General features: G+C 42.6%; 1 protein-coding gene across 3 annotated transcripts in view; it reads right to left on the bottom strand.

The window, feature by feature from the left end:
- The window catches only part of PHKA2 (phosphorylase kinase regulatory subunit alpha 2), a 51,329-nt gene extending 36,566 nt beyond the window's left edge, over positions 1-14,763 (bottom strand). For 2 of the 3 annotated variants that reach the window (XM_033147319.1, XM_033147320.1), the window contains exons 1-8: positions 14,322-14,762; positions 10,632-10,824; positions 6,141-6,299; positions 4,892-4,939; positions 3,517-3,685; positions 2,402-2,484; positions 1,458-1,538; positions 54-152 (exon numbers count right to left, since the gene is read on the bottom strand). In XM_033147319.1, the coding sequence (XP_033003210.1) occupies positions 54-152; positions 1,458-1,538; positions 2,402-2,484; positions 3,517-3,685; positions 4,892-4,939; positions 6,141-6,299; positions 10,632-10,709 (717 nt within the window). In that variant the 5' untranslated portion in view covers positions 10,710-10,824; positions 14,322-14,762. Of the gene's footprint in view, positions 1-53; positions 153-1,457; positions 1,539-2,401; positions 2,485-3,516; positions 3,686-4,891; positions 4,940-6,140; positions 6,300-10,631; positions 10,825-14,321 lie in introns of all 3 variants that reach the window. The other variant, XM_033147318.1, reaches the window with a different exon arrangement.
- Positions 14,764-16,295: the final 1,532 nt, after the last annotated feature.

Here is a 16,295-nt window from a genome sequence, read left to right as displayed (position 1 = left end):
GGGTGGGTGCTTTGCTGTACTCTCTTTGAGATGGAAAGGAGAATTGGATTTACCTGGCAATGCTCAACTTCATCTGGAAGGACATGAATAACTGACTTGTGTCCTCCTCCAGCTCCAAAAAGGTCCAATTCATCAATTGCTTCCAGTGCAGCCTTCAGAAACACATGTGTGTGCTCAGTAACTTTTCAAGTATTATTGGTAATGAATGAGATGGCAATTGAATAACTATTAAAACAATCCCACAATCACACACACGTACCTGTATGTATGTACATATAGCCAAATGGCACAATATATATATATTACTTTTCTTCATAAGAATCCCTTAAGAGAGATTGCAATACTTCCCTATTGCAGATTGACAATGGACTTTAATAGCCTCCCCCAACCAAATTCACTTGGAAGAAGAAACAGTTAAGAATGGCTTCAAAGTGCTGCATATTTTCTCAAGCTCACTGAATTAAGCCTGCTTTTAACTTTACTTGGGTGGTGTAGGCTGAAAATCACTCCCACATTATGGAAGCTTGCCATAGCAGCTACGCTGAATTGAAGGAGCTCAGTACAGTGGTACCTCGGGTTACAGACACTTCATGTTACAGACTCCACTAACCCAGAAATAGTACCTCAGGTTAAGAACTTTGCTTCAGGATGAGAACAGAAATCGTGTGGCGGCAGCGGGAGGCCCCATTAGCTAAAGTGGTACCTCAGGTTAAGAACAGTTTCAGGTTAAGAACGGACCTCCGGAACAAATTTAGTTCTTAACCCGAGGTACCACTGTACATATAGCAGACTATCACACAGAAAATCGTCATACCAGCACCAGAACCCTCCAGGAAATTGTGGCACTATTTTCTGTTTGAATCTATAGCTCACCTTTTCTCTAAGGAGCTCAAAGTAGCAGACATGATTATTCTCATAAGACACCCACGAGGTTGGTTGGGCTGAAAGGCAGTGACTGGCCGAAGGTCATACAGTGAGCTTCATGGCTGAGAGGGGACTTGAACCCTGGCCTCCCAGGTCCTAGTCCAACACTCTAACCACTAAAGGTAAAGTCCACGAGTGGCACTGTGGTCTAAACCACTGAACCTTTTGGGATGACCGATCAGAAGGTCAGCGGTTCGAATCCACGCGATGGGGTGAGCTCTAACCACCCCACCGGCTGTGTGTGTGTGTGTGTGTGTTTAAACCAGGAGTGTGAATTACCATCTCTTAGTTCAAATTCAAAATATTCTATCCATTGAACAACAGCACAGTGGCTATTTACTGTTGGGAAAAGTACAATCAAGACCCATCGGAAATCAATAGCAAACCTTCTATTTATTGCAATAGTCCTGGATTGCAACACTGAACTGGAAGTAAGTTTCACAAAAATCAATGAGTAGAAGTGTTACATTTATCATTATAGCATACCATCGTTAGTTTACAGTAAAAAACAACAAAAGCAACACCAATCTCACCTTGGCCATTCCTACAGAACTTGCATTCAGTTCAGGGATGCCCTGGTTTGTCTTATCACCACGTTCCCACATGCCATAATCCTGAAACAAAAGAAAGAGGAAAGCAGAATTTTAAAAACAACTTCTCAGATCCAGAGACACACATAAGTAGATGTGGACTGTGCATACACTATTGTGACTGAGAGAGAAGAACTATGGCAATACTACTCAGTGGGTTTGGTTCACACATTATTAAGCTGACATATGCACAAGGCATTTGCCTGCATACTCCTTCCTCGTTCTACCTCTTCTTCCATCCTTCTTTCTTGGCACACCACAATTTAATACTTGCTGGATTACTTAATCATAGTTTCCTGTTATAGCCAAACCAGAAAACTATGTTACAGATAGGTAGCCGTGTTGGTCTGCCATAGTCAAAACAAAATAAAAAATAAAAAATTCCTTCCAGCAGCACCTTAGAGACCAACTAAGTTTGTTCTTGGTATGAGCTTTCGTGTGCATGCACACTTCTTCAGAACAAACTTAGTTGGTCTCTAAGGTACTACTGGAAGGAATTTTTTATTTTGCAGAAAACTATGGTTACCACTAAAAGAACAAGTCAGAATCTTAAACCACTGCCACAGTGTTCTTTCTCTTGGCAGATCAAGATGAGCAGGTGACAGCAAAGGTTGCAAGGTTTTTAGCTGGGGCACTCAGAATAAGATCCACTATTTGACTATTGATTCAAAACCCTACAATGTATTTTATATAATTGACTTTTTATCTCTATTCTTTGTACATTGTATTGTTGTTTTATTACTATGGCCGATCGCTGACGCAAATAAAGATTCATTCATTCATTCTTAAATAATGGTTGGAAGTTGGTTTAAGACCCTGGTTTGTTCCAATACATTATTTCAATTTTATTTAAAATAAATAAATAAAATGACCTTGAGCATACTTACAGCAACTTTGTAGGCAGCCTCTATGTAAAACACAAGATTCTGTACAAAGGCAACTTCATCAAGGGTAAATATAATACGCAATCCTAAATAAGAAAGAGCCACCATTAGGGATCCATATTACCTTAACTCCAGTCAATAGTTCCATTTGGGGGTTCATATGCTCCTGGTAGAGCACTGAGAAAACCTTCTGCATGTAAATTGTGTGTTACACCACAGACAACTGCTGGTTGAGGACCCATTTGCTCCACCCCATGGAACAAAGGCCTAAACAGTGATAGATGTAACAAACTGCACAAGACAATGTTTAAAGTAGCTTTTAATTCTGTTGAAGATATTGTCCAAAATAAAACGTGTGCTCGGTTCTTAAATGGAGATGGACTTTTCCATTGATAACCTTATTCCATAATCTCATACTCCCATGAGTGCCATACATCATGCCTCTGATTTAAACACTTAACTAAAGCAAAATAATTATTTGGCAATTAAGTAGCTTTTAAATTACAGATTGTTAAGTACTGAAACAACCATCTGTTGGTGGGCAGTCTGCCAGTCATCTATAGGATGAGTGTCCTTGGTAACACATTGCAAATATGCGTTGCCATGTACCCGTGCGCAAAAATGAAAAGGATTCATGGATGAGTAGGTGCTTTCATTGAAGGCAGAGGTGGTCACCCAGAAGTAGTTGGACCACAACTCCCCTTAATGCCTAATCATTGGCCATGCTAGATGGGGCTGATGGGAACTGAAGTCCAACAGCATTTTGAGGGCCACTGATTCCTCATCCCTTTTGAAAGATGTCCCTTGCAAAACAATCAACCAAGAACTTGCCAAAACCATTTTACAGTGTTCAGATTCAAAACCAGATAAACATGGAACACGATAGCTAGTCATTGTCATTACACAGAAGGTCAAGCCATTCAAAGAACTACAGGAGATCTGGATGGCAACTTGTTCACTCTACTTTGTAACTAAGCAGACATATGGACTATATTAAAAGAATTAAAGGCAAGTCTGATACTAAATGTGATTTTTTTTGAGAGGTGTGTGTGAAATGTTACTTGCTGATTATAACTGTCCTTAGTTAGAAAAGAACTATGAGTTCCAACGTAGCTTACCTGATGCTGTCATCTGAGCCAAGAAGAGAAGGTAAAGGGAAGTTGCATCTACTTGCAGATGTCCCCACTCATTGTCTCCAACTACTGTACCGCAAGTGGCTGTATTGTATTTGGCATGCAGGCAGTCCTTGGTACTCTGTGTGTGCTTGAACTTCTCAACCTTATCTACCTAAGAAAAACAAGCAATATTCTGAAAGCAGTTCTTTAGTCATAAACATTTTCAAAATGATAATTCCGCCTCAGTTTAGATTTTGGTACAGTATAATTTAAAGGGGGGGCACCTCTTAAAACAAATTATTTCCTCTTCAACAAACCAATGAAGTATCTTGAATAGAGGTGTGGAAATTTACTGTAAAGAGCCAGTCAGTTGGTCTGCCTCTTAGATTGTTTGGAAGACTGACACACAGGTAGAAGCTTCTAACTGGTAAACAGAGCCGCTAAAAAGAAACCAGGCATCCTTTACACAACATTATACAACACTGGACTTATATAAAGGAAGGAAATATCCAAATGGACATCATCCTAGCCAATATTTGGGCCTGGCAGAATTAGGTAGTGTTTTCAGTTCACAGCAACCACACAAGAATATGAAAGTATTCCAAGAATACTGCACTGGGGCTAAAATGTCATGGATTCTAGCCCAAGGATAAAAATGACAAATTAAAAACATTGAACACAATCTCTCAATCACTGATCATGTACAGTAAGTTCACATGTGTACCTATAGTGAAATTGCTAGGGAGACTATGCGTTTTTTATTTTAACCACTTGAAGCGCCCAGCTACGAACAATGTTAATCACACCATTTGCTCTCAACTGAAAAATGTTTCTTGCAGAAACAAGCCAGTGTGGGAAGAGGATGGCGTTTGCCAGAACCTAGGCTTGGGGGGTGGTTGAAGGTCTTCAGCCATTTGCACTCCAGTGAAATAAAGAGAGTGGGGGGGGGGGGCTTCTCACACCTGCAATCTGCATGGGACAATAACTCCCACTGTTACTTCAGGCAACTAGTGTACTGCAATTCCAAGAAGGAGGGTTATTTCATTTATACTAGAGAGGCATGCTGTATAAATAGAACATGCACTTAAAATAGTTTTATATGTAATATCCATTTCATGGCAGGCTGCCCTTAAATTCATTTTACCGGTAGTTGGACTCGTTTTAGCTTGCAAAGTCCAAAATGCATTTTCCCTCCCACGAGTGGAAATGGTTTCAGAGGAGCTGCTAGGTACTACTTTCGGTACACCGAAAGTACTACTTTGTTTGAACCTGCCTTCCTCATGTGTCCCATTCGTCACACCTAAAGTTGCACTGCTATCATTAAACCTGGCCATGCCTCTGAAAATAACAGAACGCAAGTCATCCTGTTTATCATTACCTGTCTCATCATACATTGCAGAAGTCCCCGCATCAGTTTCACAACATTCTGCAGGAATATAATTAAAGAAAGCATGCAAACATTATTTTGGGTCTTAATAACTAATGATCAATGCTTGTGTAAAAAAAGAAAAGAAAAAAGAACATTTACAAAACTATCCTATACATTTAAGAAAACAATTTGCTCAGCTGCGTAACCTGATTTTATGACAAAGGTACAAGCTAGAACAATAAGCAATTGCTTTATTTCGTATCTGAAGAAGTGTGCATGCACACGAAAGCTCATACCAAGAACAAACACAGTTGGTCTCTAAGGTGCTACTGGAAGGAATTTTCTATTTTGTTTCAGTTGCTTTATGTCACAGCTAAAGTGATTGGGTGGTCACAGAACCAAAAGAATTTTTTAAAAATAATCATTCTTACGCTATAAATAGAAGCTCAGAGCTTTCCTCAGGGACATAGCAGGCAAATGTTGGTGCATGGAGTTATGCAGCTGTAGTTCAAAGTTGGGGAATCTGAAGCATGAGCTTTCCTCATTCAAAATTGGCAAGCTAATTACAAGGCAAATCCCAAATATTTCTGGTTTGGATTAAGACCAGGCCCAGCATTAGCTCCCTCTGCCATTTCAGCCACTCTCTCTTCCTTTTTGCCACCGAAACTTTACCAGGTGGCGGCGGCGGCAGTAACAATAAAAGCAACAGCAACAGCATTATGCTGAGTTTCTGAGGCCATAGCAAAGAATAAGACAGAGAAAGAAAGAAAGAAAGAAAGAAAGAAAGAAAGAAAGAAAGAAAGAAAGAAAGATTGCCATTGCTGCTATAAAAGTCAGATGAGATTTGAGAAGTGGGCACCAGAAGGAACTTGTGAGGAAATCTGGCTTCCATGAAGCTTGAAATGCCCTCAAAATGTCAAAATTTGAGCCTGCTAGGAATTGGGCCCAAAACTGAGCTTGATTCAGGTGAGCCTGTGAATGGAGCTATAGAAGCTCACATATCGTTACTGTACAAATGAATTGTCCTTCAAACGCGGGGGATGGATTTATGAAGTCAATCATCATATGGCTGCTTCCCTCAAATCTCATCCATTGCTTTGATCTTACCACTTTTCAATTATTTAACACCACCCATAAATTAAGCAGCATTCACTATGCACTGAAAACGACAGTATGTTTATTCACTTGTAGAGTAAGTAATAAATAAATTCATCTTTACATATCATAACAGAGAGTAAATAGTGATCCAAAGACATACCTGCTCCAGTTCATATGCTTTGGCTTTATCTTCATCCCGATCTGCATTCTTCCTGTAGGCCATCCCCAAGCCCCACACAGCCAAAATGCTATAAATATTATCTCGTACCCAAGCATCCTTTTGCTCAGTACTGGCGGAGAGCAGTCCCGTAACAGGGTTCTGAAAGAAGATTTTAAAAAAGGGGGGGGGGTTAAACAGCCTGAGCACTTCTAAGCACACCTTACCCTAGCGTGTGCATTTTTGTACACATTACTTGGCTAGAGAACTGCACCACAAAATTCAGAGAAGTGCGAATTTCAGTGGGGAGCCATAGAATCATAGGTTCAGGTATTGGTTCAGAAAGTATGAATGAGGTAGATTCGCCTGTAAATGCCAATGATTTTGAATTTCTCCATTTCTCATGGGTGTTCTTCCTACATTTGGCTGCTACATCGCCATAGGTCCAATGAACACTATGGCTGGGCCTAGATTGCAAAACAATGAGGCCCCTGCAGCTGCCTGAAGAAGCCATATGCCAGGCCTGAGCAAAGGAGCTCTTTTAAACTTTTCCATCTGGGATGTTCCCCTCGCCCACTTCAAAACCACTCCTCCATTGCTTTTCACCTCATAAGGAAACATAGCCTTATCTTTTTTCCTGCGAGCTAAAAATCATCTGGGGTGTGTGCAGCTTTTTGAGAAGAGAAATGGCCAGAGAAATAAGAGCTGAGCAGGTTTTCTACTCCTGCCGCTTCTACACTGAAATTTGCAGTACTGGAAGCTACATTCAGGGGTTTGCATGTCTGTGTGGAACCTGTAGTTTTGTCTTATATTGCATGTTAGACGTAGGTCAATTACAGCACTCATTTCTGTGGTATGAGAAGAAAAAGGAGGAGGGGGTGTGTTTTAGCAGCTTCATTCTGGGCTCAGAGCCAGAGGAGTAACGGAACATTCTAAGGAGGAGGTTTCTGGGGAACTGACTGTGCACAGGAACAGAGAATGATCTTTAGGTTTTGAAACGTTGTGAAATATTACAGAGCCACAATGGCTGTTATCAACTGTCCTTATGCTTTAAGGTCACAGGGAGAGCCGGGTTGTGTGGACTTAATTATTAATTATTAAACTTCTGAGGGAATATAGTCTTAGTAAAACACAGTATAAATTAAGGGGTTAGGGACATTTAAAAACATTTCATACATTTTAAATGAAGATATACAGGAGTTTGCACAACTTATTTTTGGATTTGGAATTGGAATTTGCTCGTGTAGTAATTAATTATCTTTAATCCCAGCCCCCACACACCTGGGAGTAAGATCCACAGAATTCAATAGGATTTACATCTGAGTAAGACATGGTTAGGGCTGTGCTGTAAGATACAAAAATAAAAAAATAGCACATAAACATAAAGACTGCCCCTGTGCTTGTGGAAGACACCAACACATAACTAATCATACTACCCAAATTATGTCTTGGTGCCAGAGGAACAAGGAGTAAAAAGTGAGAAGGGTGTGGTGTGGTGAGAAAGGAACTGAGCTCAGAAGTCACTCTGTGCTTTTGCAATGCTGGTTTCCACTGCCTGCAATAGCATGCATGTACAGTGTGGGGTCTTCCTAATTCTATATTTCAATATTTCCCTCAAGTTAAGTAAAACGTGACTCAATTTTTGGAGTTGCACTGGACATACCTGTTTATCTTGTTGTGGCGCATCTTCCTCAGTTTTCTATTGAGATTTGCTTGGTATTGTGATGTCTTATTCCAGCAGACAATATTAAAGGGAGGTTACTAATTGTCATCTGTAGAGTCTGCTCCTGGTGTCAAAGTTGTCAATGACCTTTAGGGTCTTCAATTTGCATTATGCCCTTTATTCTGTTCTACTCCAGCATACACTTCTATGTAAGAAGTATATTTGGAAAGTGACTCATGGAAAAAATCCTGCTCTCATCACTGTAGATTAAAGTATTTTAACTGAAGGCTCCCTCAAAAGACACTGCTGCTCTCTCTCGTAGGGTGCCTTCAGCTCAACAAACTGGAGAATTTGAGCATTTTGTTTATTCTTATCCAGGAGCCCAAATGTATCCAATGGCTCTAGTTATTCTTTACCTAAGATTTTTGCAATGCTCATGGTTTATTTCTTAGCCACAACGTAATAAATAGTAGCAGCCAACCATGTTCCTACAATTATAGGCACATCTATCCTAAGAGTCACAGAGACCTGTATCATTTCCATGTAGCAGAATGTATCCAAACATGACAAGTGTACCATTATCTATTTAACAAATATATGTGTGGTTAAAAGACACAGGTACTTGTTAGCCAAGTTAGTCTTATTGATATCTGTGGCACCTACACATGGAAACCGATGGTGCCAATTTTGTGCTATATTACTAAAAACTTTATTTGCTTCAGCAAGCCTAACAAGGCATGTAATTTTAGCATGCAATATTAACGTGATTTAAGAATAACTGTTTAAAAATAACTGACTATATCTATCTATATATATATATCTATATATAAACCACCTGGTTTTTAATGTTAGCTTTTACTGGTATTTTTAATGAATATTTTATTGCCTTTTGTAAACCACTTTGAGGTTCTTTGTTTGAGTAAGCGGCATATAAACTTTGTTAAAATAAGAATAAATGTATAAGCAGCTCTAACAGTCCTCTCCCTGGTTTTCTGCCCAACAGTTATGCACATCCACATATTGCATTTATAGCGGTCTTATGCTGCTTTAAACAAAGATTTATTCCCCCAAAGAATCCTGGGAACTGTAGTTCATTTCTCACAGAGCTACAATTCACAGCCACCTTAACAAATTTGTTCCCAGAATTCTTGGGAGGAATTCTGGGCAGTTAAAGAATGCTTTAAATGGATGTGACCTCCATATTTCAAGGCCACTGAGCAAGCTCAGCCCTTATTAGGCTATTTGGGGAGATCCCCCTCAGTTCCCCCCTAAAGATTTCTTTACACTTTTGCAAACCTTGGGGTTCCCTCAAGCCTTCTTATGGGTGGGTGTTATGTATTAGCTACATGAGAATTGGCACTCACAACCTGAATGTTGGAAACAGAGAGGAGGATTAACATGTCAGGACTCAGAAACTTTGGAAAGATGCACAGATGATCTTAAAGAAAACTTGACATGTGCTGAAAAAGCAGCAGCAGGAGGAACTACAGCAAAGCATCACTCCACACCGTCTGCAAAAGGCCAAGCATTCCCTACTCTGGGCTGATAAATGTCACATCTTAACCATGTATCAGACTTCTAAGGTGAGGAGTAGGCAGAGATGTGGTAGACAATCTGGGAAGGAGAAAGTAGGCTCTGGGGGAAGCCTGTGAGCTAGGAAATTCCCTTGAAGCAACTGTCAAGGGCAAAAACACTCCACACATTTATTATCAGCTGCTCAACTCAGCTAAAATATGACAGGAAGGAGCAGAGGGGATACAAGCTCAGCTGGTAAGCAAAATCCCAAAGCAGCAGAAGCCAATGACTTTGTCACCAGAGATAGACGTGTGGAGGCTTGAGGATGTGAGAGACCCCTGTCCACATTCTGTATTACCTTAAAAAGGGGACAATATGTCCTTCTGATCACTGGAATCTGCCAGTCATTTAAAACTATTTAAAGCCTTCTCAGCCCGCTCAAAGAACTTTGGAAGGGAGCGGTAGAATTACATAGGCACCTAAGAAGATGCCCATTATGATGTCTATGCTTGGGACTCACACATAAAAGTGAGTTGTTGCAGACTGCCTCACCAACGTTTCTTGATTATTTGTTGCCATGCGCCCAGAAATAACTGTACCCATGGAAATCAAACATCTAGACTTTAGTTCCACTCTGCCTTGGTCAGACCACACCCAGAGTACTGTCTCCAATTCTGGGCACCACAATTTGAGAAGGATATTGACATGCTTGAATGATTGCAGAGGAGGGTGACCAAGATGATCAACGGTCTGGAAACCATGCCTTATGGTTGAGAGACTTGGGTATGTTCAGCCTGGAAAAGAGGACACTGGGAGGAGATATGACAGCCATCTTCAAATATCAAAAGGGCTCTCACATGGAAGATGGAGCAAGCTTATTTTCTTCTGCTCTGGAGGGTAGGAAACCAATGTATTCAAGTTACAAGAAAGGAGATTCCAACTAAACATCAGAAAAAACTTTCTTCTGGTAAGAGCTGTTCAACAGTGGCACAGACTCCCACAAAAGGTGGTGGACTCTCCGTTTTTGGAGGTTTCTAAGCAGGGAGTGGATGGCCACCCATCATGTATGACCTATTTGAGATTCCTGCATTGCAGGGTGCAGGACTGGATGACCCTCGGGATCCCTTCCAACTCTGCAATTCCATGAATCTATGATCCAAAATATTCTCTTCACATCTAGCTAAAGCAAACATCTTACAGGTCAGAGCAAATGCTTCGATATGCGAGCAAACAATGATTGCTAAAAATAAATATGAAAACAGGTAGGGCTGTTAAACACAGAAACAACCCTTTCACTTGTAAGTAGCGGCACTGACCTGATAACTCAAAATGGTCTGTTGAACAAGCCGGGCGTAGCCGTCTAAACGGACTCCAGAGTTGCTTCTGCTCCTCATTTTTCAGGAGAAAGGCTGGGGGGCTGGAGGCGCCAATGTCTTTCTAGCAGCTTTTAGCACTAATAGCTCATTCATCCGTCAGCAGACTGAATTGTAAGTCGATGGTAGCAGGCATCTTTGTTCAAAAATAAACAGAGTAGTTGTCAACAAAATAGCCAGGGAGTTTCCCCTTTTGCCTACATATAATTCACCGTCTCAACTATACTCTTGAAGCAGCAACCCTATACACAGTTACATAGAAGCAAACTCACTACTGTACAGTACTCATATTAGCTGTTCACTATATTACTGTACCCTTGAAATGATATCCATACTCCATAGGCACATACAATCCAGCTTCCACCCTCATTCAAATTCCATTTTCTGTGCTAAAGGTCATCGACAGTATCTTATGTCCACGTTAGACATCTAGCTGTGTATATAACAAAACCAAGAACCATTGTACATGGATAACTTAACTGTCCTCAAAAAAACCCCTGAGAAACATAAAAGGTAAAAGGTAAGGTAAAGGACCCCTGGACAGTTAAGTTAGTCAAAGGCGACTGTGGGGTTGCGGTGCTCATCTCGCTTTCAGGCCGAGGGAGCCGGCGTTTGTCCACAGTTTTCTGGGTCATGTGGCCAGCAGGACTAAACCGCTTCTGGCGCACGGAGGACCGTGACTAGTGCCAGAGCACACGGAAATGCCGTTTACCTTCTCGCTGCAGCGGTACCTATTTATCTACTTGAACTGGCATGCTTTCGAACTGCCAAGTTGGCAGGAGCTGGGACAGAGCAACGGGAGCTTACCCCAGTCGCGGGGATTCGAACCGCCAACCTTCCAATCAGCAAGCCCAAGAGGCTCAGTGGTTTAGACAACAGTGCCACCCACGTCCCAAACTAGGAGCAAACTTACTGAATCAAGAATGCAACCAAATGTACAGAAATGCTGCTGCATTCTTTCAAATTAACAGTTTCCAAAGCATTTAAAACTACAGAGGTCTCCACTGCAACCACCACCATCTCTATTTCTCAACTCAAATAAATGGATGGATCTTGAAACCAGCACAGCAAAATGTGGTTTCAGGAAGGTCCTTGCCATTCATGCAAGCTAAGTCTGAATGTTTGAATCCCATAGTTGTCTACCTCAGAGAAGGAAAGTTATTTGGAGGGAGCTACTGTCTGCCCATTTTGCCCAATGCATTTACACTGAGTTCAAAGGTAAGTAAGAATAAGCATAGGACTGCAGACTAAATTAGCAATAGTGGCCAGTAATTTGCGGGGGGGGGGCAGGGTAGCATTTAGTTCTGGTTAACTAATGTGAAGCACAATAGTAGTGCTAGTGAAATTAAAAATGAAAATGAAAATAGTAACAAGCATGGGCATAGCCAGGATTTATTTTAGGAGACAAGCTTTATGTAACGGGGGGCAGAACTAAGTTATTTGTGATGCAATTGGTCAGTTAAATATTTTTATTTAGTTGATTTAGGGGGGCATCTGCCCCTGCCCGGGTACACCCATAGTAACCAGGTCAATTTTTATCATTTGATGTACTACTGATGTAACATGACAGTGTTACACTGCTGAGGACAGAAAACAAACAGAATGGAGGGTACAAAATGATAATTTGACTACGCTAGCAAAAATAAAAAGCCCTTGTTTACAGTGTCTTGCTATTTGTGGTATTACTTTAGCATAACTATTTTACTTTTTTAGAAGCAGGTGTCCTCCTCAACTGCTTATATCTGAAAGTAGCTAGATGCTTTTTATTATAGACGAAGGCTACTGATTGGAATTGTCTTCTTTAGAACATAACCAATGTGCTCTATCCTTGAACAACTGTCCTTGGACGTCCTGGATGACCTTTACAGAAAGCCGGACAGGGGGAGTGCAACCTTGCTCCTGCTTCTTGATCTCTTCATGGCTTTTGATACCACCTACCATATTACCCTCCTGGACAAGCCGCATGGAATAGGAATTGAGAGCATTGTACCACAGTGGTTCTGGTCCTACCTATGGGAGATAGTCCAGAGAAAGGCATTGGAAAAGTGCTTCTCTGCCCCTGGCAGTTATGAAGCTGCTGGGAGGAGTCATTAGGGGTTTCAGGGCAAGATGCCTACAGTACCCTAATGACACTCTGCTCCGTTTCTCCATAACATCTGAATCAGGAGGCCATGTGGGCCCTGGGCCAGTGCCCAGATGGTGGGTGGATGAGGGAAGATAAGCTGAACTTGAATCCTGACATAACGGAGGAGCTGTGGGCGAGTGGTTTCCATGTCAGAGAAATTGCTCAATTGCCTGCCCTGGACAGGGTTGAACTCCCTCTAAAGGAGCACATTCTGGAATGCTTCTGGATCCAGCTTCATTGCTGGAGGCCCAGGTAGCCTTAGTGACTAGACGTGCCTTTAACCAGCTGCACTTGTTACAACAGTTATGGCTGTTCCTAGATCAGAAGAGCTGGACCACAGTATTGAAGGCACTGGTGACTTCAAGAACGAACAGCTGCAATACACGGGGTGGGTGTGTTATTGTTTTGTTTTGTTTTGTTTTATGTATTTGTGTTTTTATGCTGTGAACTGCCCTGAGATCTACAGATGAAGGGCACCACACAAATTTAACAAATAATAATAAAATACCGGTAATACACTATGTGGGGCTTCCCTTGTACTCAGGCCCAAAAAGAGGGGGGGTCATATGGGCCACTTGGCCCGGGGCCTCCGATTCCAAAGGGGGCCTCGGTCAGCATATTCACAATCGCTCACCATTTTTTAAATGTAAATACTTAAAACAATCCTTTTCCTATGTGTTTTTAAAAAGCACTATTGTATATCTTTATTTTCCATTTTGTCTTTATATGCAGATACGGTTCAAGCCTTGAAATCCCCAGGGTAAAAAAAAGGGGGGGCACATTATCTACCTGGCCCGGGCCTCTGCCTGGCTCTGCAAGGGCCTGCTTGTACTTGACTGCATTTAGTATAGAATGCTGCTGCACAAGTGCTGACAGGTGTGAGACCCTGCCAACTCATAATACTTCTGCTCAGAGATCAGCCCTGGTTGCCACTTTGTGACCAGCCAGGTTCAAGGGGTTAGAACTGGTATATAAAACCCTCACAGGCTTAGGACGGGTTTACTCGCAAGATCACCTTACCCAATACATGCCCATCTTTCTTTTTCAATCTGTGGGTGCTGCAAGCAGCACATCCTACTCCTTCTGCAGCTTTAGTGCAATGGCACCTACATTTTGAAACTCCTTGCCTATTGATACCAGGCAGGCACCTTCACTTTTTAGCACTTTGCTTAAAACATTTCTCTTTGGACAATCCTATCCATACACACAGAGGCTGATATTTTAAAATCTCTTTTACTGTTAATCTTAAATATCTACAAATGCTTTTGATCGTTTTTAACGGCTCCTGTTGATTCTTTGAATACTTTTAACTGAGGTTTAACTACTGCAAGCAAGCGGTATATAAATAAATAAAACAACTGGCAACCAAAGGTGCGTTTTCCTAAGATTAAGCGTCCTATACAACCGAAAGGCTCGGATGGAGCTACAAGGTAGCATCGGACAGCCCCCCATCCCCTTTTCACTTAACTCACATAATGCAAGTACGCCACAAACAGCGATGCCCTTACCTGCCAAGGATCTCCACCGAATCCCATTCTCCGGGATGGGGCGGTGCTATTTCTTCCTGCGAACTCTCCAAAAAGGAGCGGGCGGGCAGCTCTCGCCCCTCAGCAGGAAAGCCCTATTCCTTGCCCAGCTGCTCGAGCTGGCTTGCCCGACCTGGCAGGGTTGTCGCCCTCGCCCCCAGGCACCCCACCGCCCCGGAATGGAAGCTCAGGGTCGCTTTCGGGACGCGGCTCTTCTTCCGGGAGCCTCGTCAGTCCCCCCGGGAGCGCCTCCCTCGGCGAGGGTGGAGGCTCTTGCAGCAGCTCCCGTAGCGGCCAGCTCCCGAGGTCAGGTTGCAGCCAGGCACGCGCCGTCCGGGCCCGAGAAATAGTTCCTCCTCTTTATTAGACTGGTTACGGGGCCGGCAAAATCCCGAAGACAACCCGCCTCTTATTGCAAGCCGCTCGCGTTTTAGGCAGGTCTTCGAAGATATATGTGACAGCAAAGACGTGACCCACAAAAAAAAATATTTACATTGTTCTTCCGGTATAAGGAGGTGGGGGGAATGCGAGAGGAAGGAGGGTTTCATTTTGCGCCTGCGTGTACGCAACACAGTGGGTGCATTCTGCCTGTTCTGTTTTGCTTTTAGATGAAGCCGCTTTATAAGCCTGTCAGGACTTTCTCGCAAGCTGTTTTCCTGTTGCGGGGAGAAGAATCAGCGCGAGGGGGCCGAACGCAGGGCAGAGTTGGGCTTGAGCTTTTACACGCGCGCTCAGCTAAGATGCTCAGCCTTGCTGCAATGGAAGTTCCTGGACTGCTAATAAATCATATAATGGTACAGTTGGAAGTGACCTCGAGGGTTATCTAGTCCAGTACCCTGCAATGCAGGAATCTCAGCGGAAGCCATCCAACCTCTGCCTAAAACCTCCAGTGAAGGAGTCCACTACCTCCGAAGGGAGACCGTTCCACCGTCGAAGCTCTTACTGATGTTCCGTCAATCTCCTTTCTTGTACAGTAACTTGAATCCATTGGTTCTACCCTCCAGAGCAGAAGAAAACAAGCTTGCTCCATCTTCCATATGACAGCCCTTAGATATTTGAAGGTGGCTATCATATCTCCTCTCAGCCTCCTATTTCACAGGCTACTACACACCCAAAATGTTCCTCATAAGGCTTATTTTCAAGACCCTTTATCATCTTGGTCACCAAGACCCCTGGATCCTTTTCACAGGTGTGTCCCCCCCATCTTAGATTTGCACATCTGGTTCTTCCTTCCTTAATTTAGAAACTTACATTTGCCCCTTTTGAAATTCATTTTGTTGCTTGGGGCTCAGTTCTCCAAAATGTGAATGTCACCTGGAATCCCAATTGTCTTCAGCAGAACCTTTTCTGATGACACCACCTGTGCGACAAGTAGTTTACTTCCAGAGCAATTCTCAATGTTACTTCCAAATTGTACAATTTAATACATGTGAAGGGTATAAAACTGATTTTTGGAAGAGTTTTCCAGACACTGTACTGTGGCATTTTGTGGAACTATCATCACCTAATATGCCAGTATTTACACACATTTAAATAATTTCAAAAGAAAAGCATGAGGTGGGTGAATAAAATGTAAAGGTAAAGGGACCCCTGACCATTAGGTCCAGTCGCGGACAACTCTGGGGTTGCGGTGCTCATCTCGCTTTACTGGCCGAGGGAGCCAGCGTACAGCTTCCGGCTCATGTGGCCGGCATGACAAAGCCGTTTCTGGCAAACCAGAGCAGCACACGGAAACGCCGTGTACCTTCCCCGGAGCGTACCTATTTATCTACTTGCACTTTGACATGCTTTCAAACTGCTAGGTTGGCAGGAGCAGGGACCAAGCAACGGGAGCTCACCCCGTTGCGGGGATTCAAACCGCTGACCTTCTGATCAGCAAGCCCATGGCTCTGTGGTTTAACCCACAGCGCCACCCAAATGTCACTTGCTTATTGGGGGATAATGTGTTAGTTGTTG

This window comes from Lacerta agilis, chromosome 4, assembly GCF_009819535.1.
Source record: "Lacerta agilis isolate rLacAgi1 chromosome 4, rLacAgi1.pri, whole genome shotgun sequence".
NCBI lineage: Eukaryota > Metazoa > Chordata > Lepidosauria > Squamata > Lacertidae > Lacerta > Lacerta agilis.
The sequence above is the reverse complement of the archived record's forward strand: the minus strand, read 5'-3'. Positions and strand labels throughout refer to the sequence as shown.